This window comes from Delphinus delphis, chromosome 1 (genome assembly GCF_949987515.2).
Source record: "Delphinus delphis chromosome 1, mDelDel1.2, whole genome shotgun sequence".
Lineage (NCBI taxonomy): Eukaryota > Metazoa > Chordata > Mammalia > Artiodactyla > Delphinidae > Delphinus > Delphinus delphis.
Window position 1 is genome coordinate 316,395 of NC_082683.1, and position 25,562 is coordinate 341,956.

At 60.5% G+C, this 25,562-nt stretch overlaps 1 protein-coding gene across 1 annotated transcript; it reads left to right on the forward strand.

The window, feature by feature from the left end:
• Positions 1-442: 442 nt before the first annotated feature.
• On the forward strand, positions 443-25,013 carry TTLL10 (tubulin tyrosine ligase like 10). The gene is made up of 14 exons (XM_069540665.1): positions 443-659; positions 9,983-10,048; positions 12,015-12,327; positions 13,035-13,167; positions 13,283-13,401; positions 13,483-13,612; positions 14,309-14,380; positions 14,878-14,963; positions 15,335-15,506; positions 16,434-16,605; positions 17,122-17,262; positions 23,709-23,825; positions 24,191-24,284; positions 24,598-25,013. The coding sequence occupies exons 3-14, from the start codon at positions 12,039-12,041 to the stop codon at positions 25,011-25,013; spliced, it is 1,941 nt and encodes a 646-aa protein (XP_069396766.1). The 5' UTR covers positions 443-659; positions 9,983-10,048; positions 12,015-12,038.
• The last annotated feature ends 549 nt before the right edge of the window (positions 25,014-25,562 follow it).

Consider the following 25,562-nt stretch of genomic DNA (forward strand, 5'->3'; position numbering starts at 1 on the left):
GCCCCAAGGGGCAGGGGCGTCGCTGGGGCCACCGGGCGGAAAGCAGGGGTGCAGGGCGTGACCCCCTTCCACTCCCTCCTTGGTCCAGCGAGGCCGTGCCCAGCACCTGGACAGGAGCTGCTGCCGGCTGTCCTGGCCAGTGGCTCACACGCTCCACTGCAGCCCCTGCAGACGCTCCCTGCCCTGGTTTTTGTTCAACCTGGCCCGGCGGGCGGGCGAGTCGGGCGAGGCGGGGGCAGGAATGTGTGCAGGCCCGGCGCCCGCCCTGCCGCTGCGTCACTAGTTGCCTCCCTCCCGGCCTATGGGAGCCCGGGGGACACACCTGTCGGCCGCCAGGAGTGGAGATTGGTCGGGCCCAGAGCAGACACCTGCGTGGGGAGGGGGGAGGCCCTACATGTAAGGCGAGCCGGGGCCTCGCTGCCTCTTCCCTGCCCTGCCCCGCACCACCTCCATTGTTCCCAGTCGCTCTCAGAACTTTCCCCAAAGGCCCGGCGAGCCGTCCACTGCACACGCGTGGACCTCGGGTTCCTTTGTGCGGAGCCTCCGAAGAGGGCGGCGGGCCGCGGGTCTCCCCAGGCAGCAGGCGTCCCACCTTGGTTGTGGGCAGGTCGGGCCGAAGCCAGACCTGGGCGCCCAGGCCACGGACCAGGGGCTGACAGGTACTCGGGGCGACCAGCACCAAGGCTTCCCTGGCGTCCGCGCAGAGGCCCGGTGGGTCCCAGGTGCAGGGACGGGGCTGGGCTCGGGCCGAAGGCAGGGGTGGGAGCGGCCTCCCACCCTCGTCCTCCAGGCCCAGATCCTGTCGGGGCAGGTCAGTGCGGGAGGTGGAGGTGGGGGAGCCTGAGGGCGCCGCCCTGGGCCGAGGGCCTCCCCCGGCACCAGCACTGTGGGCCCCTGCGCCGCCCACCCAGGGAGGATGAGGGCGAGCGATGGTGACAGTGGCCCATCGGGCCGCAGCGTCCGGCGGGGCCAGGGCTCGGGGAAGGGGGGCCCTTCCTCTGTGCGAACGTGGGCCCCGGGGCCGGGTGCGCCGGGGATGCAGGGCGTGGAGCCGCCCCGCGGCCCAGGGCGGTCAGGGTGCACAGGCCACGTCCGCAGCGCCAGCACCGGCCGGTGGGGGTCTTCCCGCCCGGCCAGAGGGCAGACTGGGCTTGCCAGCTGCGGGTTCCCGCCTTCCGCCCGCCACAGGACGTTCTGGAAAGCCCTCTCCCGGGTCGGCCACTGAAGTCCCGGTGCTGAGGCGTCTCTTCGCCCGCAGCCGGCTGCTGGGAAGGCCTGAGACGCGGGGGCTCTGGCCATGGGTCTCCGTGCGTCTGCTCCCGGGCAGGGCTCGGTTTCGCCAGTGGCCACACTGGTGCCGGCCGGAGCGCGGGCCGGAGCCGGTCTGGCCCGGATTCGCGCTCTTCCTCACCTGCCCCCGTCTGAGGAGGTGCAGGCTGGCCCCCGCCCACGACTCGGTGACCGGGGTCAGGTCCAAAGTCTGTTCTAAAGATCCTCCACCTAAGCTCGAAATAGCAGCCTCTGCAGCAGCCACGCGAGCACCGTCCCGGAAGGGCGGCCGCGCTGCCCCGGCCGAGCACACCCAGCCCTGAGCGAGGTGGCGCGCGAGCTGCTCTCCCAGCCCAGTCGTTGGCTTTCTTCCGCAGTTTTGAAGCTTAGGAGATGATAACCTCGATGTGACAGAAGGCTAGCTCTCTCTGAGGCATAATATAGGGTTCATTGTTCCTGATGAACGAAGCTTCTAGGGCAGAAGGACAGGCTGTTTTAATTAATCCACTGGGAGCATTTTAGGCCTTTTTAGGCTGAGCATCTAGAAAAATAGGTCGGTTTGGTTTTCTTTTACTTTTGTCTAGTAACTCAGATGAAATGCTTCAAAGTTAGAGCCATTGGCAGCACGCTGAATTAGGCAAAAGAAGTTTTGCATTTCTGAAAATGCAAAGCACCATAAAATATGGACGCAGTCCACTGTGCATTTTCAGACGCGTTGATCATCTGCAAATACCTTCTTTGCAAAATCTGTTTGGTGAACTTAGGAGACGGCAAAACAGCCCGTGGAAGCCGCCAGCCTCCTGAGGAGCCTGCTCTGGCCTCCGGTGTGGGGAGGGCGCCCCGAAGGGCCGAGGCGGGGAATGGCGGCCTGGCCTCAGACGCGCCCCAGCGTCGCCTGCTCCGCGCACAGGGGTTGGGTTTCTGTGCTTTGTTCTCTGTGCGGCCTCACCATTGATTAAGGCCCGTCGGGCAGGTTAACCAGCCTGTTGGTTTTTCATGCTGGGATCGTGTTCCCCACCCCACCCTGTCCTGTGCAGGTGGGTCCTGCTGGGCCGGGCAGGCTGGGCACCCTCCAGGTGGGCTGTTTGCTCTCCAGACAGGAGATGCTCTGATTTCTCAATGTCCCCACCCGAGCCTGGTGGGAATGGTGATGGTTAACCAGACCCCGCACCCAGGGGCCACACGCTGGCTTCACTCCTGCCAATAACTGGCTAAGAAAGCACCGTTGGGGGCACTGAGAAACAGGCTACATTTATTTTCACTTTTCATCTCAGCCAGTGAGACTCGCCAGCCTGCCCCAAGCCACACGGCCGCCCAGGCCCTTGACCCACAAGTGAGCTGTGCTGGGGCCCGGCTGGGCCTTGGTCTTTCCTTGTGTATGTACAGGTTCTGGGTTCAGGAGGAGAGTGGGATTCTGTCCTGGGGCTTAAGAGGGAACACTCTGCTGCCCACCAGCCCCAGGTCTCTGCCTCCTAGGGGAGAACATAACAGCTGATACGCTGGCGGGCAGCGGACAGCGGGACTGGCCTGTCCACCTGGCTTGCAGCTGGGCTGGCCGGGGCTTGTGGGGTCTCCCGGGCCCTCGGGGCTCCCCAAGTAGGGCTGGCACGGTGGGCTGGCTACAAGGAGGGATGCTGGGCCCCTGTCCCAACCCTGTAGCCTGGCAGCCAGGAGTGGAGCTGAAACTGAACTCAGCTCTGAAAGTGAAGTCTAAATTGTTTCACTTAGCTCAGAAAAAAGCGAGTTGACTTTACGGGTCTGAAGGATGGACACTGAAAGGCGAGGTTGAGCCAGGAGGGGCCAGAGGGGCAAAGGCCTGGATCCCGGCCATGGGCACCACTCTCGGAGCCTGGACGTGGTCACCTGGAGGGTCCGGGCGCCTATGAAGCCCACTCCCCATGCGTGTCCCCCAAGGCCAGGCCTAAGTCAGGTCAGGCCCTGTGAGAAATGTCGCCTGTTCCCGAGCATGAAGCCAGAGAACCGGGTGGACCTGGCTGAGGCCCGGGGCTGGGTGGACGCAGTCTTTGTGGTGGTCAGTCTGGCAGCCTCGGGTCGGGGGGATCAGCACAGGGCCCAGGCCCCTCCCTGCAGCCTCTGCGGGTGGAAGGTGCCAGAAACCTTGAGAAGCTGCCCTGGCCAGCTCTCCAGGCCTGCGCGCCGCCTGCACGGGGACAGTCCCCCGGGGCAGGGGGCCGGGGGTCTGCAGCTCCCTGCAGGGGCCCCCGGTGTGGACCCTGAGAAGGGCAGGGCCCCACCTGTCCTGGGGGTGACTGTGAGATTGGCTTGGCCGCCGCAGGCACCTGGGGGTTGTTGCCCTGTATTCTGCCTTTGGGGGCTGCTGTCCCACCTGCTCTGGGGCCGGACCCCAGACCAGTGGGCACACAAGCCACAGTGACCGCCAGGTGCAGTCTGGCCCGGGCTACCCCTCTTGCACCCCTCCTGCAGGCCCAGCACCTCCTCGCCCGCCCCTGGACCTCACAGCCAGCAGCAGTCAGAACCCCAGGGCCACACAACAGTGGGGCGCTGGGGACAGGCTGCTCGGTGAGAGGTGGGGGCCCTGGGCCCTGGGAACACCATCCTGCTTGCTGGTCCCAAAGCTCGTCCACGCTCCTGCCAAGGGCGGGAGGGTGGGCACTGGAGACCGTGCTGGGGCTGCACTCGAGAGACAGAGCCTCATACACACTCGTGCTCACCCAGGACCCCGGGGCTGGGCCTGTCCCTGCGTCGGCTCAGCGGGAGGGTCCCGCTCTGCTCCCGCCCCTAGGCCCTGGGCTCCTGTGGGCAGGACACACTGCCCCCCACAGGCGCCCACCCCATGCCCGGAGCTGGTGGCCCCACTGGGCCGGCCAGGGCTGGCTGGGCAGGGGGTCACCCTGTGGTCCTGGCCTCCAGAGGCTTCTAGGCGCTGCAGCCCCGCCTCCCCCCGGGCTGACCCCCCACACATGGTGCCTGCCTGGCACTGTGGCCTCAGGGCACACACTTGCTCCAGCCCCGGCCATTCCGGGCCCCTCCCCACCTCAGTGCCCTAAGACGCCGTGGCTCCACCCCAGGCTGCTGGGCGCCCCTCCATCGAGTCCCCTCTTCACCCCAGACGGGCGGCCCCCAGACCCCATTCGGGACGGCCATCGCCATCTTACTGGGCAGCATTGGATGGTGCCTGGTCTCTAATACTGCCTGGTAATGATGACGGTGGGGCCCTGCTCGCAGCGACGGGGCCGCCCTCCCCCAGCCTGGCCCCGGGCCCCGACCTCTCCCACGCAGGCCCCACGCCAGCCACAGCCCCTGACACCCACAGTCAGCTCACCCACCCTGTCCTGTCCCAGTGGCTGCCGGGGGGGGCTCTAAGGCAGAAAGTTGGCTTCGGGCAGGCCCCGTCCCCAGGCCCGGACGTGTCTGCGCCCCTTCTCAGCCTCCAGAATCAAAGGCTTCCTGCAGCTGCACCGGGTGCCCCGCCCCCAGTGATCCGGGATTAGGATGCTCGGGTTCCGGGCCCTGCCCATGGCGCCCAAGCAGGTGCTGCCACCACCCCTGGCAGGTGTGGGCCGAGTGGAGCGGCGACGAAGGCCTGGGCCCGGGTGGGCGGGCCGCTTCACAGGCCAGCAACACCTCCGGCCTCGGTCCCGGGGCCGCGGCCCCAGGTGCCCTTGGCTCTGGGAAAACAGGGAGCAGCACGCAGGCCTCCCTGCCTGCACCTGGGCCCTACCTGTGGGCCGTGGGGCGCCCACGTCCGTCCCGCGTCCTCGGGCCGAGGCACACCTGGGCCTCTGTGGGCATCTTACCGGACAGTGCTGGATTTCTCGGCTCGACTCTAACACTGTCTGGTAACGATGTTCAAAGGTGACCCACCACCTGCCGGGAAGTGGCCCGAGGACACGCGGTCCTGAGCTCCTGGACTCCAGAGCTGGGCCGAGCCCCGGGCCAGCTGGGGGACGGGCAGACGGCCTGTCTCAGCTCTGCAGCCCGGCCCAACCAGGGAGGCCTCTGCCGACCGCTGCAGGGCCGGTTCTGCCACATCGGGGCCCTCGGTGCTCCCCAAGGGACTCGGGAGGCTAGGGCCTGAGAAGGGCCGCCAGCCTGCAGGCAGGCTCCTGTGCATCCGCCGTGGCTGGGCCTGGGTTCTCCCCACGGAGTGGCCGGCGGCCTGTCAGCAGCCACACAGAGAAACGCACCTCTGGCTGGAACAGGGCTGGCAGCAGGCAGCCCCCACTTTCCCTTCCCGGGCCCTCCCGTCCACCACACAGGGTCAGATGTCCACTACGGCTGTCCAGGGCACCCCAGCTCACCGCTGGAAGGCGGCCTGCCCTTAGAGGTCCCAGTCAGCTGGGGCCGTGGGCGGTCACCCCTCTTACTCCTTCGGTCCACTGGGGACGTGGGGGGGGACAAGGGTGTGTCCGGGTGCCTGGAGCAGTGGACGTTCCGTGCTGCACTCCCCACCCCCAGCCCCCGCAGTGTCGTAGGCGAGATTGGGAACATTGTCCCAAACCATCAAGGCCGGGATGGTCTTTTGTTTTATCTTTTTGATCTGAAGCCAGGACACCAGCCCCCAGACCTGCCGGCATAGGCACAGGGGTGACCCTTCTGCCCTGGGCCCCAGTGGCTCTCCCACAGGAGGAGGCTCTGCCCCTGGCCCGGCTGTTACTCATTAACCGGCCGAGGGCCGTTCCGAAAGCTGCGAGGGCGCCGCAGCCACCTTGACCCGGGACCGAGAGCAGGGACACCAGGCTGCTCCCCAGCTGCGCCCACAAACACGTGTTTGGGCTGCTGCCCAGACGGGGTCTGCAGGAAAGCCCTCCTTGGAGCAGCCCTGGGCCAGGCCACCAGGGCTCTGGGGCCGCTCCACGGACTAGGAAGCTCTGGGGGTCCTGCCACTGAGCCCTCCCACTTCCTCACGGTGCGGCGGGACAGGTGGTAGGGGAAGCCCCAGGCGGCTCTGGGGGTCCTGCCGCTGAGCCCTCCCACTTCCTCACGGTGCGGCGGGACAGGTGGTAGGGGAAGCCCCAGGCGGCTCTGGGGGTCCTGCCGCCGAGCCCTCCCACTTCCTCACGGTGCGGTGAGACAGGTGGTAGGGGAAGCCCCAGGCCCTCCCAGAAGGGCCGCCGATGAGCCTGCCTGCACCAAAGCCTGCCGATGGGTGTCTTACCAGACACGGTTAGATCTGCTCCTTCTGTCTAATACTGTCTGGTAATGCCGTCCATCCATGGCCTGATCGCCACCGGCGGAGGGGCTGCTCACCGGATGCCTGGTGGAGGGGAGGCCGGGGTCCGTGGGTCCCAGCAGTGGGCCTGAGCCGGCTGTACACTCCTGCCCAGGCGCAAGCCCTCGTGTGCCCCCAGGGCACAGGCCACGCCTGACCACCCACAGCCCCCGTGTCCCTGACTGGGGGAGCCCTGTGACGCCCCACAGGGGATTTCTGTCGCAGACACAACAGGCTGTTGGTGTTATAGTGGGGGGGCTCCACGGGCGGTGGGCCCCACGCTGAAGGCTGGCGAGCAGTTGGTGCAGCCCCCGTGCTGCTGGCACTGCCACTGGGCCGCAGGCAGCCGCATCCCTGGAGCCCCCAGGAGCCTCTCCAGGAAGGTACCCTCATCCCTTGCCACCCCACACCCACACCAGGCAGGGGCGGCGGGTAAGGGGGACAGGACAGAAGCAGCCCTGGCCCCAAACCCCCAGCCCAGGCCGTGGAAGGGTGCCCGTGGCTGGCAGTGCCCAAGAGACGCCCCAGGATGCCCTCTCCCCAACCCCAGGTGGCACCAGAACCCTGGAGGGTGCTAGGTGTGGAGACCCCACAGGTGAGACCCCTCTTCTTCCTTCCCCTGGGTCCCCACAGGCGCGACTCGGGACCTGGGCGGTCGGGGGACTCTCCAGGTGCCGGGCCAGGCTGTCACCCATGCACGCTGGGCAGAAGGCCTGGCAGCCCCTGCCCGCTCCCTTCTACCCACAGAGGCTCAGCAAGACGTCCTCTGTCTACAGCTGCCTCCCAAACCAAACTTCCGGATGCCGGTCCCACCCCTGGCCTCGTGGGACCAGCCCCTTCTTCCCCTGAGAATTCCAAGGAGGTCCTAGGGTCCCAACCCACGGCTTCGCAAAGGCCTGTCTGATGCCTCCGACCCAGGGCTCCGCAGCCACAGCCAGGGCGGAGGGGACCGTCCCTCCTCCCTCCTCCCCGCCTTCCCTCCGTCCTCAGCACCCACTCTTTCCTGAGCGCCCTCTGGGAGCCGGTGCAGTTCTAGACACTGGGGGTTGGGGGGGATGTCCCTGAGAGGGGGGTCACAGGCAGCAAGGAGGCTCCGCGCAGGACGAGTCAGCTGCAGGGGCTGCCGGTGCTGCAGAAGCCAGGGCAGTAGAGGTGGCAGCAGGGTGGGGGTGGGGTAAGGGTGGCCCAGAAAGGTCTCTCTGAGCAGGTGGCCAAGCGGGAACCATGCAGGAGCCCAGCAGAGGGGCCCAGAGGCCGCACGGGGGCCGGTGAGGAGAGCTTCCTGTTCCAGCCCTGGCAAAGGCACCAACTCCCCGTGGGGAGCCAGGGCCTGAGCTGCCTGGGAGACCCGCACCACAGCTGCAGGAGGGGTGCTGGGCCTTTACCCAGCGGGGCTGGACCGCCCCGTCTGCCTCCAGGCACTGGGGCCAAGCCCAGCCAAGCCCGGTGGCACCCGGGGAGAGGCATCCGCCCTGCGGGGCGGCCGGTTAATGATTGGCTGCCTTGTTCGGGGTTGTAGATGCCACCGATGGCCCAGTCCCAGGCCGTCGCGGGAAGGGCTGCCCCGGGCTGGCGCCCACACCAGTGTTTCGGGTTATACGGCAGCTTTTGAGTTTGAGCTCTCGCTGTCACCACGTGGGCAGGGGGCTGCCTCCCCAGAACCCACGGGGAGTCATAGGGCAGCAGGGTGGTGGGCTGGCCCAGCTCCTAGGGGTCTGGGCCTCTAGAAGGGATGGGGAGTGGGGCATGGGCTCCGGGGGAGGACGACCTGGGGGTTCTGAAACTCTGTGCTCAGGCCAAGGGGAAGACAAGTGGCCTGCAGGTGACCAGGGGATCCACTGCCCACCCCCGGGTGCTGCACCCAGCAGGCCCAGGCAGGGGGCCACCAGCTCTCGAGGTCAGGCTGCCTGCCCCTCAGTCCAGGACTTGGCTGGAGGAGCTCTCCGCCCCTCCAGAGTAACCGACAGCTACCCTTGGGCAAAGGGGTGTCAGACCACAGTGCAGCAGAACGGAGCCCTGCAGGCCCCCAACACCTGGTGCAGGCAGGCACACAGGTGGGAGTGCGTCAGCCTCTGAGTGGGGTCAGGGAGGCCTCCCCACAGTGGGGAATGCCACCCGGGACCCTTAAAGTGAGGGGGCGCTTAAGGGGTGCATTAATTTTCTGGGGCAGCCACAGCAAATTACACAAACTCGGTGGCTTGAAACAACGGAAATGTATTCTCTCACGGTTCTGGAGGCCACCTGCTCCCTCCGGAGGCTCTGGGGCGGGTCCTTCCTGCCTCTCTCAGCCTCTGGGGCTCCAGGCGTCCGGGAGCTTGTGGCCGCATCCCTCTGGCCGCTGCCGCATCTTCAGTTGGCTTCTCCCCTCTGTGTCTCCTCTGCTCTCCCTCCCTCTCCCGAGGCCACTGGTCGCTGGATTTAGGGCCCATCAGATAATCACATCTGCAAAGACGATTTTTCCAAGTAAGGTCACACGGCACTTTCTGGGCCTTAGGACGTGGACACACATGGCACGGGGACCACCATCCACCCTACAAGAAGCAAGTGAAGGCTCCCTAAGGAGAGACACCCTGGTGACCCATGCAAGGCTCTGGAGGACAGAGGCAGGGGGCCATGCAGGGCAGCCAGCGGCCCTCCCACACGCCCTGGCCTCCCAGACCTGGGCGTGAGCTCCTCTCAGCCCCTTGCGGAGGCACGGGTTTGCTGAGCGCCCACTTTCTGTTCTGTAAAGAGGCCGTGGTAAGGGGAGATGAAATAACACAGGTAAAGCACACTGAGCACACAAACATAATGAGTCAGGCCTGGGGGCCTGGCACAGATCTGGGGATCCTGAGAAGGCTCGGGAATGTCCCGGGAGGACGGAGGACCCAGGTGGGGGCGGTGCCCATGCCACCCCTCCTCCAGCCTTGGCCGCTGCCCCTGGTGCCCGGCCTCCTGCCCTTCCCCATCCACCTGCTCCCCTCTGGGCCACTGGGTCATGGTTGCTAGGAGACAGTTGCCTGGTCACCACTGTTGTTTCCCTGGCACAGGGCTCACACCACCTTGTCGGGCAGGCAAGAGGGGCAAGCGGGCCACCAGCGGGGGTCCTGGCTGGCCCTGAGGGCTGGGGCCTACCGTCCCTTGCCCCGCCCAGCCCCCTGGCCCCAGGAGCCCTGTGGGTCCTCTCGGGACTCTGCCCAGGAGCGTGAGGGAGGCGAGCGAGGGGAGCGGACGGGTGCCTGGCTGGGCAGAGACCCCCAGGCCAGGCTGAGCAGGGCAGGCCTCCGGGCGTGGCGGCCCCTCAGGACCAGCTCCTTTGCTCAGGACCAGGTCTGTCTCCCAGGACCGACCCCCAGAAAGGACGGCCTCCTAAAGTCTGCGGGGACCCACGTCCCCCCAGACAGCTCAGCCCTGGCCAGAAGGCACCAGCCTGACGAGCAACGAGAGCACCTCCTGAGCCCCGCGTCCCCAGACGTGTATTTGGAGGACGGACCTGGCAGGACACGGGTGTCACCTCGTTTTCCTGGATGTTTCCTTCAGGTTCACGAGGGTCTTCCATTCATCACACCGGAGCGCCATTTCCCGCCAGACTTTTTACCTGACCAGGTAAAAAGTTTATTTAAAAATTCGTTATAAAGTTGTTTCCACCGACCCCTCCCTGCAGTCCTCGCGGAGGGCCTGGTGCCGTCACCCCCCCACCCCCGGGCAGGGCCACTGCAACCCGAGCTTCACCACCATTGATAACGGTTCGGGAACACCTTTCAGCACAAAGCTTGCTATTTAGAATTAGTCCGTCAGAGGGACTCTGAGAAAGGCAATTGCTCGGCAAAGGCTCTGACCCCTGACCCCGCCCGCAGCCCCGCAGGCCACCATGTCCTGCAGCCCGGGGCACCCGCACCGCGTCCACCACACGCGTGCACGCCCAGAGTAAGGATTCTTTTTCTTAATTTCTGTTAACTTGAATGACAAGAAATAGTCATTCATGGCCTGTTTAATTCTTCGTGGAAGAAATAAGATATCAGAGTTAAGACAGGCAAACAGAGGCACAGGCTTACAAAGCTTGCTCTGAAATCCGGCAACTCCGTGCCCACCTCCCGGCTCCCGTTTCCGGGAGCGCTCGCTGCTGGGTCCGGGTTACCCCGCAGAAGTTACCCTTTGCTGGGCTGTGGGGGCCGGGGCTCCCTCCCACCCCCCACATTCACGCTGTAACCCCCAGTAACGCTCCTTGCAGGCGGGTCACTGCCCTGCTCGGCACCGGCCTGGCCCTCTCCGGCCTCACCATCGTCACACAGGCCCTCCTCCAACATGGGTGACCAGGCAGCTGTGTACATGTGTCACACAGGCCACTGGTACTCCCAGCCCACTCTGCAGGTGGGGAAACCGAGGCACAGAGCTGATCCACACCACAGCCCCAGCTTCCTTTCCCAGGTCCGGCTCAACTGGGGAATTCCCTGAGGGGGGTCTGAAGACCTCCCACCACGCTGGGCGGCTCACAGGAGCCTTGCCTCCGGCTCTGAGGTGTCTCCGGCTCCGCTGGGTGCCTTTCCTTCTTTACATTCTCCTTTCCAGCACACTTCCTCGCCTTGAGCTTCTCACGAGGCTGTGCTGCGTATTTCCATGAGCTCGTCCACCTTGTCTGTCCCTTTGATCTAACCGTCCAGTCCTGCCCCAGCGTATTCCCAGGGCTGCGTCCCCTGCCTCGGGCTCCGCCACCACCCCCACCGCCCGGCCTCTCCTCGCAGGGCCCTGTTTCTCTGTCTCTGGGCGTCAACCTGTCGCTCACACCTGGGGGCCTCCATCAGATGTCTGTTGACTCAGTGGCCGCTCACGTGGGAGTGCTGGGGCAGAGTACTGACCGTCATCCTCCTTGGGGGCCCCCATCCCCAGCAAGGTGCGGGTCTCCCAGGCAACGCGGAGACCCACGCGCACACGCACGTGCGCACCCTCCCCATGCTCAGCAGGCTCCTACCACCCCCGCCCCCCCCCCCCCCCCCCCCGCAGTCATGCTGGGCGGGGTCCAGCCGCCACAGAGGAGCCCTCCCGTTCTGGGTGGGGCAGGGCTGGGGAGGAGACGCTTGGCAGGGGGGTGAGAGCCTCCCCGCGCCCCGCCCCGCACCCAGGCCCTGTAACCACGTTGACAGCTGTTCCCAGTTTACCCTCTTCTGTCCTAAGTGGGGACAAAGGTCTTGGCCAGCATCTCCTGGGTGACCGGCTGGTTTGTTTGCAAAGCGACTGTCCTCTTTGGAGGGCAAGCTGCCAGCCCCTGGTATGCAAATGCAGGAGCCCCTCTCTGCCTGCCAGCTCCCAGGGTACTGGCCTTTCCACTGCTTGTGTTTCTTCAATCTTTCGGAAAATCCTAGCCTCCCAAGCAGCCCCCAAACTGGGAAGGACCTGTCAAGGAATGGCTAAAACTCCCTAAAATGTTCCCGAGTTAGCCACACAGGAAAGGAGCCCTAGGGAGGCATCATCCTCAGGGCGGGGCCTCCTCATGGCCCTGTCCTGACTCTGGGAGGGGACTGCTCAGGGCTGCCGCCCCCCAACCCCGCAGGCCTGACAGCAGCCCTCCTAACAGCCGGCAGGGAGGCCAAGCGCAGAGATGCCGACACCAGATGGACAGTCCCTGCAGGCCCCACAGTCACCACAGAGACGGGAGCCACCCACAAGAGGAAGCCCAAATCCAGGACGCTGGGCAGCACCCCTCCCCGGGCAGGGCGGGCCTGACTGCGTGCCCAGTTCAAGGGCTAGGACCACGGGCCGCCCAAAGGGCCCGCAGAGGGGTGGGGGCCACGTCTTCCCAGAGGTGCCCCCTCACCAGTGCCCCAGCGCCTGCGGCCCGCAGCCGCACCCACTTCCTCCACTGCCAGGGACCACCTCCTCGGACCCAGGTTGGCACAAAGAGAGGCAAGCGGTCAAGGATGGCAGGGGTCCGGCGGAGCCGCCCCTGGGCACCAGGTGTATGCAGCCAGGGCCTCCCCAGGGACAGGCACCCCATCCCCAGGAAGGCCTTCTCACGGGGGGACCACACAGCCATGCCCGGGGAGAGGGGCCAGCAGGAGGCCATGTGCTGGGTGTGGGATCTGGGCCAGCCGAGTAGGGCAGAGGACAGCAGAGTCGGGGTCTGAACAGGCGGAGAGGGGTCTCCCTTGACTGCTGTGGGCCACCCATGACGTCATGATGGACATTGTGACCCCCGCCCTCTGGGCACGTCCCTGCGTCACATCTGCCCCTAGCTCCAGCCTCACACCTCAGCCTCTGCCCCACACAAAGCCCCTGCCGTTGGTAAGGAGGGACCCTGCCCCCTTTCTCCTAGGAGGCCCTCTGATTGGGCCTGAGGCTGGGCTGAGATGGGCCGAGACGGCTGGGGGGACTGCACAGGGGTTCCAGTCAGATTCTGAGTGGACGCCCTCTGTCTGACCCCACCTTGTTCACAAGCTGGGCCCATGAGAGATCAATGGGGAGCCACCGAGAGGAGGGGCTCCTACGTCAGCTAAGCCAGCTGGACCAAGACGCAGATGGGCTCAGGCAGGGCCCAGGGAGGGGCAGAAAAGCCACCAGCTGGGCCAGAGCCTCTGACCACCCACTCTGCCCGCAGAGCTGGACGATGCTGACACTGCCAGGCCCCGGGCCGCCCTCCTGGAGAAGCACCCGCTGGAGGGGGAGAAGCAGCGGCCCGGCACCGGGCAGGGCCCCTTCTTCTACATCGGAGGCACCAACGGGGCCGCAATGTGAGTGGGGCCTCAAGCTGGGTCCAGCCCCACCGCCTGCAGGCCCCGGCCCAGCCTCGCTCCGCGGCCCACAACCCCGCGGCCCCCAGGTCACCGCCGCCCCTCGCCCCTGCAGAATCAGCTCCTATTGCAAAAGCAAGGGCTGGCAGCGCATCCAGGACAGCCGGCGGGAAGACTACAAGCTCAAGTGGTGCGAGGTCAAGTGCAGGGACACCTACTGCAGCTTCCGGGAAGGTAGGGGCGGGGCCAGGCTCAGCGGGCGGCCCTCCACGCGCGCATGCGCGGTCGCACGCTGCCCGGGCTCTGTCGCGCCAGGTGAGCAGCTGCTGTACCAGCTCCCCAACAGCCAGCTCCTTACCACCAAGATCGGGCTTCTCAGCGCCCTGAGGGAGCACGCGCGTGTCCTCAGCAAGACCAGCAAGCTGGCCCCCTGCGCACAGGCCAAGTGAGGATGCCCTGGCCCCCCACCCCGGCGGCGCACCCCGCACCCGACGCGTCAATCGCTGCTCCTGACCGCCCTCCACCAAGTCGGTCCGCCTACCCGCCTTCCCACTGACCCAGCCGCGTACCACCCATCTGTCTCCACCCCCAATACCGGCCACCATTCCAGCCACCCAGCCCACGGCCCCCCAGCGGTCCTCACACGCTCACCACAGAGCCGCCCACTGGTGTCCTGCATTCAGTCACCACTGCCTACCACACCCACTGCCGTCCACTGCACACCCATTCCTGCCCCTTGGCCCGCCCCTCCCCCCCGGAGCCGTGCCCGACCCACTCGATGTGCCCACTCCTCTTCCACTCACTTGCCCGGCCATTCACACGTCTGCCCGCCCATCCAAACAGCCACCTACCATCTGCCTCCCTCGTCCACCCCCCACCAGGCAGGCAGCCACCCACCCACTACCTGGTCATCCACGACACCACCCAATTCTGTCAGCAGTTCTGGTCCAACCCCCTCCAGGCATCCGTCTACCCACCAGACCACTTGCCCATCCACCTACTTCCATCCAAAATCCACTTATCCACACACCACCAGTCTACCGCCAAGCCCCCACCCACTCCCCACCTCTCGACGCCCCCATCCATTCTCCACACACTGAGCAGCCACTCAGGCCAGGTCCTGTGTCCTCCTGGGGTACAGATCTGGAAAGGACACGACACCCGCCCCAGAAGAGCTCATGTGGAGCAGCTCAGGACACCTTGGGCCACAGAGGTAGATTCCCCCAGCCATTCTGCCCTCAACTGAAGGATGGCCTGGTGCTCGGTGAAAGGGGTTACAGGGCATCCCAGGACAGGGGATCCATGCTGACCGCTCATTGCATGCTGGGCACTGTCCTGGCCTGGAGACCCAGCTCTGAACTGACCACTCCCGAAGGCCCGAGAGCAGCAGGGGGAAGAGCAGGGAGGTGGGAGGGGTTGGGAGGTGCGTGAGGCAGCCTGCAGAGAAGCCAGGTGTGCAGAGCCGGAAAAGCGTGCTCCTGGTCAGGGAACAGAAGGTGCAAAGGTTCTGCAGAGGAAAGAGCTGGGGGCCGGGGGTGGGGGTGTGTTTCAGAGGAAACCAAAGAGGGCAGGAGTGCCTGGAGCCCAGCGCAGCTTCCTAGCAGACACTCTCCCTCCAGCCTACCCCAGGTCAGACCCCCAGAATGGCTGACCAAGCTGGGGGAGGGGGACAACCCTCCCAGTGTCTTCCCCACCTCCCTGCTTCCCCAGCGTCCTGAAAATGGAAGACTTTTTCCCAGAGACCTACCGTCTGGACATCAGGGACGAGAGAGAGGCTTTCTTTACCCTCTTTGATGGTGAGAGGCCCCTGGACGCCAGGCCCGCTCTGGGGAGACCGGTGCAGGGCTGGACCAAGGTGGGAGCGAGATTAGGGCGGGGCCAAGGCCCTGGCGAGGCCGAGGTGGGGCGTGGTCAGGGAGTGGAAGGGTGGAGCCAGGGTGGGTGAGGTCAGGGCTGGTGCTGAGTAGATGCTGGGTGGGGGGGGGGTCATGGCCGGACCTTAGTGGAGGCCAAAGCCTGCAGGGGCGGGGCCGTGGCTGGGAGCGGTCAGGGCGGGGCGGGGCGGGGCGGGGCTGGGGCCAAGGCGGGGCGAGGCAGGGATGGGCGGGGCGAGGCAGGGATGGGCGGGGCGAGGCAGGCTCCCTGGCTCGGGCAGCTCTCTCCGCAGAAACCCAGATGTGGATCTGCAAGCCCACCGCCTCCAACCAGGGCAAAGGCATCTTTCTGCTCCGGAACCAGGAGGAAGTCGCCGCCCTCCAAGCCAAGACCCAGAGCATCGAGGACGACCCCATCTACCGCAAGATGCCCTTCCGGGCGCCTCAGGCGCGGGTCGTGCAGAGGTTTTGCGCGTGGGCACCCCGAGGGGCGTTGGCCAGGTGGGGCTGACCCAGGCCCGCTGGTGCCTGTGAGGCTCGTGGGCGTCGCGGGGCCCACAGAGGAGTCCTTGGCGGTGGAAGGCTGCGGTGCCCCCAGCTGGGCCCCTGTGTAGCCAGAAGAGGTGGGGTTTTCACATCCAGTCAGGATCTCAGAGGATATACCCTCCCCCCCCCAAACACAGGAGGCTCCTGGATGGTGTGGGGCAGGGAGGGCTTGGTCAGCTTGTGCCCCAGCCTGGGTCCTGCACCCTCTGACCTGCAGGGAGCCCGGCTTCTCCCCCATCCCCCACGCATCCCGCTGCAGCCTTCAGGCCCACAGGCAGAGCCGACCACCCCGCCTTGCTCCCTCTGCCTCTGGGAGGGGTCCAGACCCTCAGCCTCACACCAGGGGGCACAGTCGAGCCTGAGAAAGGTCCCTTCGGACTTGCCTATCTGCCAGTGTGGACCTCACTCCTGCCGCAACTGCTGTCTGCCACCCCAAGCAGCTGCTCCCAGCCGCTGGGTCTCTAGACCTACAGCTCTCTCCACTGGGATGTCCCCTCCCTGCCTCTCCAAAGCCACCTGCCCTTCAAGGCCCAAGGTCACCCCTCCCTCCTTCTCCAGGCAGTCTTCCCAGCCCATAGGGCCCAGTCTGCTTCTGCCTCCCAGGCTTCTAGCGAGGGCTGCGCCCTGGGGTGCCCCAGACACACACCAGTGGGCTGAGCTCTAGGGGCCAGGCCCTCCTTCCCAATTCCCTGATGTGTTCAGGCTCGGAAATGTCCCCTGACCAGTGGACACTGCGCCCAGCCAGGGTAGGGGACCCACAGCTCACACCTGAGACAGGTAGCAGGGGTGCTGAGGAACTGGCAGGCCCAGGTGGGGGCACGGGCCAGACTAACCACGCCTCCCCAGGTACATCCAGAACCCGCTGCTGCTGGATGGGAAGAAGTTCGACGTGCGCTCCTACCTGCTCATCGCCTGCACCATGCCCTACATGGTCTTCTTCGGCCACGGCTACGCTCGCCTCACCCTCGGCCTTTATGATCCCCATTCCAGCGACCTCTGTGGCCATTTAACCAACCAGGTAAATGCCCCACACAGGTGAGGGCCCTCCCTGCAGCCTTGGACAAAAATCACTGCTCAAGAATGGGAAAAGAATCCAACTGTAGACATGGCCCAAACCCCGAGGTGGCCTGGGCTGCCCCTGCCTGCAGCCAGCACTGCCTCTCACCTTCAGCCTCCGCTGGGCATCCTGGTGAACAGACTGAGAGCCGTGGCCCCGACCCCCAGCTCAGCTCCCTCTGGGTGTGGGTCAGGCCCAGCAGGGGTGGGGGCCAAGGGCAAGGGCCTCCGTGAGGACCTCAGTTCAGGGATGCTGTGGGCAGAGGTCTCTGTGGAAGGGTCTCAAAGGGAGGTGTCTGGGCAGTGGCCCTCCAGGAGGATCTGGGGGTACTTCTCAGGGGCAGGAGGCGCTGGGGCAGGGGCTCGGTGTCCCCAAGGAGCGGGACCCCTGTGGGGTCTCTGGTGGCCGCGTCGGGGTGAGGCTCTTGTCAGGGCCCCCCGTGGGGGCCGGGCCTCCAGGCGCTGCCCTGCCTCCCAGTTCATGCAGAAGAAGAGCCCCCTGTACCTGCTGCTCAAGGACGACACGGTGTGGAGCATGGAGCACCTTAACCGCCACATCAACGACAAGTTCCGCAAGGCCAAGCGCCTCCCCCGGGACTGGGTCTTCACCACCTTCGCGGTGCGTGCGCGCCCCGCCCACACGGCGTTGGGAGGGGCCAGGGGTCGGGACCGTCAGTCCCTGGGTGGGGCTGCCGTTGGGCGTGCGCGCAGCGGTGGGTTCCAGGGACCCTCTCCTCTCCCTCTTTCTGAAACAGATCATTCACACGACACAAAAGTCACTCTGTGAAAGTACAGCTCAGTGGTTTTTGGTGGATTCTCAGAGTTGCAGGATGGTCACCACTCTAATTCCAGAACACAGTCACCTCCGCAGAAAGAAACTCGGTACCCACTGCCCTTCCCAGCCCCTGGCAACTGCTAATCCACTTCCCGTCCCCATGCATTTCCCTGTTCTGGACATTTCATGTCAATGGAATCACATGATATGTGGGTTTTCCTGGCTTCTTTCACTGAGCATAACATTTTCAAGATTCCCTTCGTTTCTTTTTATGACTGAAAACTATTTCATTGTATAAATGGACCACGATTTATTTGGATAAACATTCGTCAGTTGATAGACGTTTGGGTTGTTTTTACTTTTTGTCTATTATGAGTAATGCTGCTATGAATATTCATGAACAGATGTTTTCAGTTCTCTTGGGTATAGGTCTAGGAAGGGAACTGCATGGTCGTAGGGTAACTCATGTTGAACTTTTTGAGGAACTGCCAAACCATTTTCCACAGTGGCTACAAGGTTTCCCATTCCCACCAGCAATGTATGATGGTTCCAATTTCTCTATATCCTTGCCAACACTTGGTATTTTTCTTTTTTTGTTTAATAGTCATCCAGTGGGTGTAAAGTGGTATCTCATTGTGGAGTTGATTTGCATTTTCCTAATGATAATGATATTGAGCATCTTTTTACGTATTTGTCGGCCATTTTTGTATCTTCTTTAGAAAAACTTCTGTTTAGATCCTTTGTTCACTCTTCCTTCTTAGGCTGTAGAGCTCTTTATATATTCTGAATGCTAGACCCTTATCAGATGTGTGATTTGCAAATATTTTCTCCCATTCTGTGATTTCTCTTTTCACTTTCTTGATAATGTCCTTTGTTTGTTTTGTTTTGTTTTGTTTTGGCCGGGCCCCTCGGCTTGAGGGGTCTTAGTTCCCCGACCAGGGATTGAACCCCCTGCAATGGAAGTGCAGAGTCCTAACCACTGGACTGCCAGGGAATTCCCCATAATGTCCTTTTTTGCATAGATTTTTATGAAGTCCAATTTATCGATTTTTTTCTTTGGTTATTCATGCTTTGATGTCATATCTAAGAATCCATTGCCATTTCCAAGGTTGTAAAGATTTACATCTATGTTTTCTTCTAAAAGTTTTATAGTTTTAGCTCGTTTTGAGTTAGTTATTGTGTAATGGTGGGAGGTAAGGGTCCAACTTCAGCTTTTTGCATGTGGCTCTCCTGTTGTCCCAGGACCATTTGTCAGAGAGACTGTTCTTGGCGCACTTTTGAAAATCAATTGACCAGATATGTATGTGTTTCTCCCTGGACTCTCAATTCTATTTCATTGGTGTGTATGTCTATCCTTAAGCCAGCGCCACGCCGTTTCGGTTGCTGTAGCTTCATTCTCTTAATGTGCTGTATTACAGAAATTGATTATCAGGTGTTGAATCACCCTTGCATTTCCGGGATAAATCTCACGCAGGTGTAGCATATTGTCCTTTAAATATGCTGCTGGACTGGGTTTTAGTACTTCACTGAGGATTTATGTGTCTACCCTCATAAGTAATATGGTCCACAGCATTATTTGCTTGTATGTCTGTCTGATTTTGGACATGTTCCCTTCTCTTCTATTTTTGGAGAGTGTGTGAAGAGTTAGTGTTAATTCTTTAAATATATTTGGAAGGATTCACCAGTGAGGCTACCTTATTGTGGACTTTTCCTTTGTGGGAAGAATTGTTATTTTTTTAATTATTACTAACTCAACCTTTATTTGTTAGAGGTTATTCAGATTATCTATTCCTTCCTGGGTCAGACTTATTAGTTTGTCTTTCTAAGAATTTCTCCACTTCTCCTAAGTTGTCTAATTTGTTTCGAATACAGGTACTCATGGTATTTTATGAACAATTGTAATCGTTTTCATAATCATTTTCATCTCTATGTAAGTCTTTCTTTCTTGATTTTAGTAATTTGAGTCTTTTCTCCCCTTTATCTTGTTCAATTTAGCTAAAGGTTTGTCAGTTTTGTTGATCTTTTCAAAGAGCCAGCTTTTGGTTTCATTGATTTTCTCTGTTGCTTTCTATTCTCTATTCCATTAATATCCACTCTAATCTTTATTATTTCCCTCCTTCTTGCTTTGGGTTTAGTTTTGTTTTGGTGTGGTTTGGGTTTTTTGTTCGTTTTTTGGTTTTGTTTGTTTGTTTGTTTTTCTTCTAGTTTCTTAAGGTTGAAGTTTGGGTTATTGATTTGATTTGAGATCTTTCTTCCTGTTTAATGTAGGTGTTTACAGCCATAAATTTCCCTGTGAGCACTGCTTTCACTGCATCCCATAAGATTTTGTGTGTTCTGTTTTCATTTGTTGCTTGTGTGTTAATTTCCACATATTTGTGAATGTTCTAATTTTCTTTCTCTTACTGATTTCTAATTTCATTCCATTGTGGTCAGAAAACATACTTTGTATGATTTCAACCCTTTAAAAAGTATTGGGGGCTTCCCTGGTGGCGCAGTGATTGAGAGTCCGCCTGCCAATGCAGGGGACACAAGTTCGTGCCCCGGTCCAGGAAGATCCCACGTGCCGCGGAGCAGCTGGGCCCGTGAGCCATGGCTGCTGAGCCTGAGCGTCTGGAGCCTGTGGTCCACAATGGGAGAGGCCACAACAGTGAGAGGACCACGTACCGCAAAAAAAAAAAAAAAGTATTGAAACTTGTTTTATGTTCTAACACATTGTCTATCCTGAAAAATGTTCCACACACACTTGAAAAGAATGTATATTCTACTGTTGGGTGGAGTGTTCTATAGATGTCTTTTAGGTCTAGTTGGTTTATAGTGTTGTTCAAGTCTTCTATTTACTTGTTGATCTTCTGTCTAGTTGTTCTATCATTGAAAATGGGATACTGAAGTCTCCAACTATTATTACTGAATTGTCTATTTCTCCTTTCAATTCTGTCAGTTTTTGCTTCATGCATTTTTAGGCTCTGTTGTTAAGTATATGTATGTTTATGATTATTACATATTCTTGACTTATTAGAAAATGTCCTCTTTTTTCTTAATGTCCTCAATTTTTGTCTTAAACTCTATTTTATCTGCTATCAGTATAGATATTCTAGCTCTCTTTTGGTGACTGTTTGCCTGATATATATATATTTTTAATTTTATTTATTTATTTATTTTTGGCTGTGTTTGGTCTTGGTTGCTGTGCACGGGCTTTCTCTAGTTGCGGCGAGCGGGGGCTACTCTTCGTTGCCGTGCACAGGCTTCTCATTGCAGTGGCTTCTCTTGTTGCAGAGCATGGGCTCTAGGCACGTGGGCTTCGGTAGTCATGGCATGCAGGCTCAGTAGTTGTGGCTCAGGGGCTCTAGAGCTCAGGCTCAGTAGTTGTGGTGCATAAGTTTAGTTGCTCCGCGGCTTGTGAGATCTTGCCAGACCAGGGCTTGAGCCTGTGTCCCCTGCATTAGCAGGCAGATTCTTAACCACTGCGCCACCAGGGAAGCCCTGATATATCTTTTTTTTATCCTTTTACTTTCAACCTATCTGTGTCTTTGAATCTCAAGTGAGTCTCATAGATAGTGTATGGGGGGGAGGGGAATGCATCCTGACAATCTCTTTTAATTGGAAAGCTTACTCCATTTATATTTAATATAATTACTGATAAGTTAGGATTTACATCTTCTATTTTGCTATTTCTTTTTTTTGAATTTTATGTATTTTTTTATACAGCAGGTTCTTATTAGTTATCCATTTTATACATATTAGTGTATACATGTCAATCCCAATCTCCCAATTCATCACACCACCACCACCCGTGCCACTTTCTCCCCTTGGTGTCCATACGTTTGTTCTCTACATCTGTGTCTTTATTTCTGCCCTGCAAACCGGTTCATCTGTACCATTTTTCTAGGTGCCACATATATGCGTTAATATACAATATTTATTTTTCTCTTTCTGACTTACTTCACTCTGTATGACACACTGTAGGTCCATCCACCTCACTACAAATAACTCAATTTCATGTCTTTTTACGGCTGAGTAATATTCCATTGTATATATGTGCCACATCTTCTTTATCTGTTCATCTGTTGATGGACATTTCCATGGTTTTTAATGAGAACTGGTTGTTGGTCTTATCGAGGAGCCTTTATGATGAGTCGCTTCTCTGTGCTGATTTCAACATCGTCTGTTTGTCTTTGGAAAGTTTGCTTATGCTGTGGTGGATCTTTTTTGAGTTTATCCTCCTTGCAGCTCACTGGCCTTCCTGAACGTGTAGATTACTTTTCATCACATTTGAGAAGTCCCACTGCCATTGTCTCTTTCGATGTTCTTCCTGACTCTCCCTCTGCCCTCTTTCTGGGCCTCCTTATGCATTTGGTCCCGCCTGACGGTGTCCCACGGGTCTCTGTAGCTTTATTGTTCTTCATTCCTTTGACTTTCTGTTCCTTAGACTAGATAATATCAATTGATCTATCTTTGAACAACTCCAATGGACTGTTGAACCCCTGTAGTGATTTTTTATTTCAGTTCCTATAATTTTCAACTCCAGAATTTCTATTCAGCTCCCTTTTATAATTTCTATCTCTTCACTGGCATTCTCTATTTGGTAAGACATTGTTCTTGTATTTTCCTTTAGTTCAAGTGAGGTCTGCCATGGAACCATCAGACACATCACAACAAATGACTCCAGTTCTTTGCCAGACAGGTCTGTTCTGCTATCTCCAGTACCAAGAACACAGGCTTTTTTCCAGGCACTGAGCTGGGATGCCAGGGATAAAGTCAGGGCAAGTTAAAATGCTACAAAGCTTGCTGTTCTTACCAAGATTTAAGATTTTACTTGAGTAAACACTCTTCATGTTGCTGGACGCCTTTGGTTAATTTCCAGCATTTTGAGAAGGTTAATTCTGACAAATTTGGCCAGTTTGGGCTGTTTTTATGTTGCCTCTCTTGAACCTGCTCAGCAAAGCTTCTCCCTGTTGTTTCGCTGAAATGCTCACTGGAGTGACCTCTATGCTGTCAAACCCAGGGGTCAGTCCAGCCCTCTTCTCCCTGACCTGTCAGCCAACTTTGGACACAGCTCCTCACTCCCCATGGCTTCCAGGACCTCGTCCACCCCCCCTCCGCCCCCTGTGCTGGCCCCTTGGCTCCGCACTGCTGCTCAGGAGGCCCAGGGCTCAGCCTGGCTCTGCTCTTTATCTGCTGTACCCACTGATATCTACTCTTTGTCTTTATCAGACATCGCCTGAGTTTAAATTCCATCTATGTGCTCAAGACCCCACATTGAAACATCCGGCCCTGACCCCTCCCCTGAACTTGAACCCTGGCTCCCAGCACCCCATCTGTAGGCTCACAGATGTCTCAGACTCCATGGGCCTCCTCTCCTTCTCCGCTGATGCGGGCTCCATCCTCCAGAGCCTCAGACCAGATACCTAGGGATAACCCTGCATTCCTCTTTTCACAGCTCACCACCCTTTCATCAATCAACCAGGCTGGCTCTACCCCAGCACAGACCCAGCATCCATTCCACCACCTCGGCTTACACAAGCCACCCATATTTCTCACTGGATCTTTGCAACGGGGCCCTTCAGTCTCTCTCAGCATAGCAGCCAGAGGACCCTATTAGAGCACGGGTCAGATATGCCCTCCTATGCTCCACCCTCCAACAGCTCTGACCTCAGGGTGAAAGGCAAGGTCTTCCCATGTCCCCGAGATGTGACTGGTGCCACTCTGGTCTCATCTCCCACTGCCCTCCTAGCTCACTCGAGCCACAGCAGCCTCACTCTGTTCCTCCAACACCTTGGGCGTGCTCCCACTTACAGCCTTTGCTCTACCCAGGTGTCCCATCCCCACCCCACAGCTCTCCCTTTCAGTCTTCACCCATTGCTCACTCTCTGGCCCACCCAGATCAGACGCCTTTCCACACCACCCAGAACGCCCCACCTCTCACCCTGCTTCATCTTCTCCATCAGCATGTATGGCTTCATGTGCTGTGCAGAGTGCGTAACGATTTACACATCACAACTGTTGTCTCTCTCTCCTACGAGCGAGCTGCTCAAGGGCAGAGACTCCTCGTAAGCTCTCTCTACTCTCGACCCCAGTCCTGCCACGCAATAGGAGGTCCACACGTTTGTGAAATGAGTAAAATGAGAGTGAAGGAGTTTCTGGCTGTGAGCCTGTGACCCTGAGAATGTGAAAGTGCAGGCACTGGTGGGAGCGCAGGTGAGGGGTGGGAATGTGGCTGTTCAGGCCTGGAGGGTGTAATCAGGGCCCACAGGTGACATCCTGCCTCCACCCCCCCCCCACCCTACCCACAGAAGCGGATGCAGCAGATCATGGCCCACTGCTTCCTGTCTGTCAAATCCAAGCTCAAGTGCAAGCTGGGCTACTTTGACCTCATTGGTTGTGACTTCTTGATTGATGAAAACTTCAAGGTGCTGCTGAGGCGTCCCGGGGTGGGGTGGGGTGGGGTGGGCGGGGCCCAGCATGCAGGTGCAGGAGGCAGGGGCCCTCTGTGCACACCCTGACCACTCAGGCGGGCCCCTGGAGCAGGCAGTTATGCACCCTCCCTAGCCCTGGGGGTGGTGTGTCCACAAGGCTTCGCTCTTCCTGCAGCTGGGGCAGCCACCAAGGCCAGACTCTCAGACCCTCAGAGTCTTAGCCCCTTGGGCAAATGGGGGAGTGAGGTCATGGGAAAGAAGTGACCTGCCCGGTCACCGGGCTTAATGGGGACCAGGGCCTCAGCCTCCTGCTGGCCAAGTGGTAGGGAGGGAGGTATGCTGAGCAGTGTTGGGCCCAGGTGTGGCTGCTGGAGATGAACTCCAACCCTGCCCTGCACACCAACTGTGAAGTCCTGAAAGAGGTGATTCCAGGCGTGGTCACGGAGACCCTGGGTGAGGCCCCTACCCAGCCCCCAGGACCCTCAAACCGACCCCTCTGCCTGCCCAACCTCTCCCCAAGTTCAGACATCCACAAACCTAGCTCTCCAGCCCCCGAAAGGCTGCATGGCAACCCCACCCTCTGCTCAGGCCCCCACCTCCCAGCCAAGGTGATGCCCGCCCACGCCTCACCCCAACCCCTGGCCCGTCCCTCAGCCCCGTAAACTCCAGCCCCTGGAACGCCATGCCGGGGAGGCTGGGTGCCCGCCCCTCCCTTCCCCCCACGCCTCCCCCGCCCCAGCCGGGCTCACCCCCAGCTCCTCCCCAGACCTGGCACTCGAGACCTTCCAGAAGAGGCTGCGCGGCCAGAAGATGCTGCCGCTGCTGTCCCAGCGCCACTTCGTGCTCCTGCACAACGGCGAGGCAGACCTGTGGCCGCGCCCCGGGAGCTCCCGCAGCGTCCCCCGCCCGCCGTCGCCGCCGCCCGCCGCGTCCCCCGCTCTCCGCGCCGCCGGCAGGCCGGGCGCGCGCAGGCCCGCACCACGCCGGGGCCCCAGCGGCGCGCCCGGGCGGCCCTCCTCCGCACAGCGGCGCCCCCGGCCTCCGACCCCCGGCCCCGACGGCGCCCAGGGCGGGGACCCCGAGGCCCCGGGCGGCGGGGAGCCGGCGCGGGAGCCTTCCCCGGGGTCGTCGGAGGAGGAGCGCAAGGACGCGGGCCACCGGCGCCCTCGCGGGGGCCTATAAAAGCTGCTTTTTTGGTTACAAACGCGACCTCTGCAGCTGGTCCGCGGGTTCCCCGCACACCGGGCCCCGAGACCCCCTCCGGCAGCCTCCCTGCGCCCCGTGAGCCGCTACTCCACTGCTGGGGCCCGTCCCTGGGGGGACACGAGGGTCGAGGGATGGGGGTGTCTGCCCGGCAGGAAAGGGAGATGAGGCCCCCCGTGCCCCTGACTCTGCCCACCGTGGGCTGCTTCCAGTTCCTGGGCCCCCTCACCTACGGCCCTCATCCACCCGCCCTGCAATCTCACAACCCACCTGACCTCTACTGCCTGGGTCGGTGGTCCCCAGGAAAGGCGCCCAGTGTCCCCCAGTCAAGGGTCTAGAGCCTCACGGACCCCTCTCGATTCCCATAGGAAGGCTTCCTCACACCCAACATGTTCCTCCGAGCTGCGGTCCCCGCCCTGCCCAGGCTCAGCTCCTTTCTGGGCCTTCGGAGCACCAGCGCCCTGAGCTCTCCTCCACCTGCGGCACCCGGACTCTACAGCAGGCAGAGACCTGCAGAGGCCGGGAGGA

Bases quoted from the DNA above. Each gene is read 5' to 3' on its own strand.
- TTLL10 (XM_069540665.1), top strand. From the start codon at position 12,039: ATGCCGACACCAGATGGACAGTCCCTGCAGGCCCCACAGTCACCACAG. The intron at 13,613-14,308 runs GTGAGGATGCCC...CCTGGGGTACAG, and splicing joins GCCCCCTGCGCACAGGCCAA to ATCTGGAAAGGACACGACAC. The intron at 15,507-16,433 runs GTTTTGCGCGTG...ACGCCTCCCCAG, and splicing joins CAGGCGCGGGTCGTGCAGAG to GTACATCCAGAACCCGCTGC.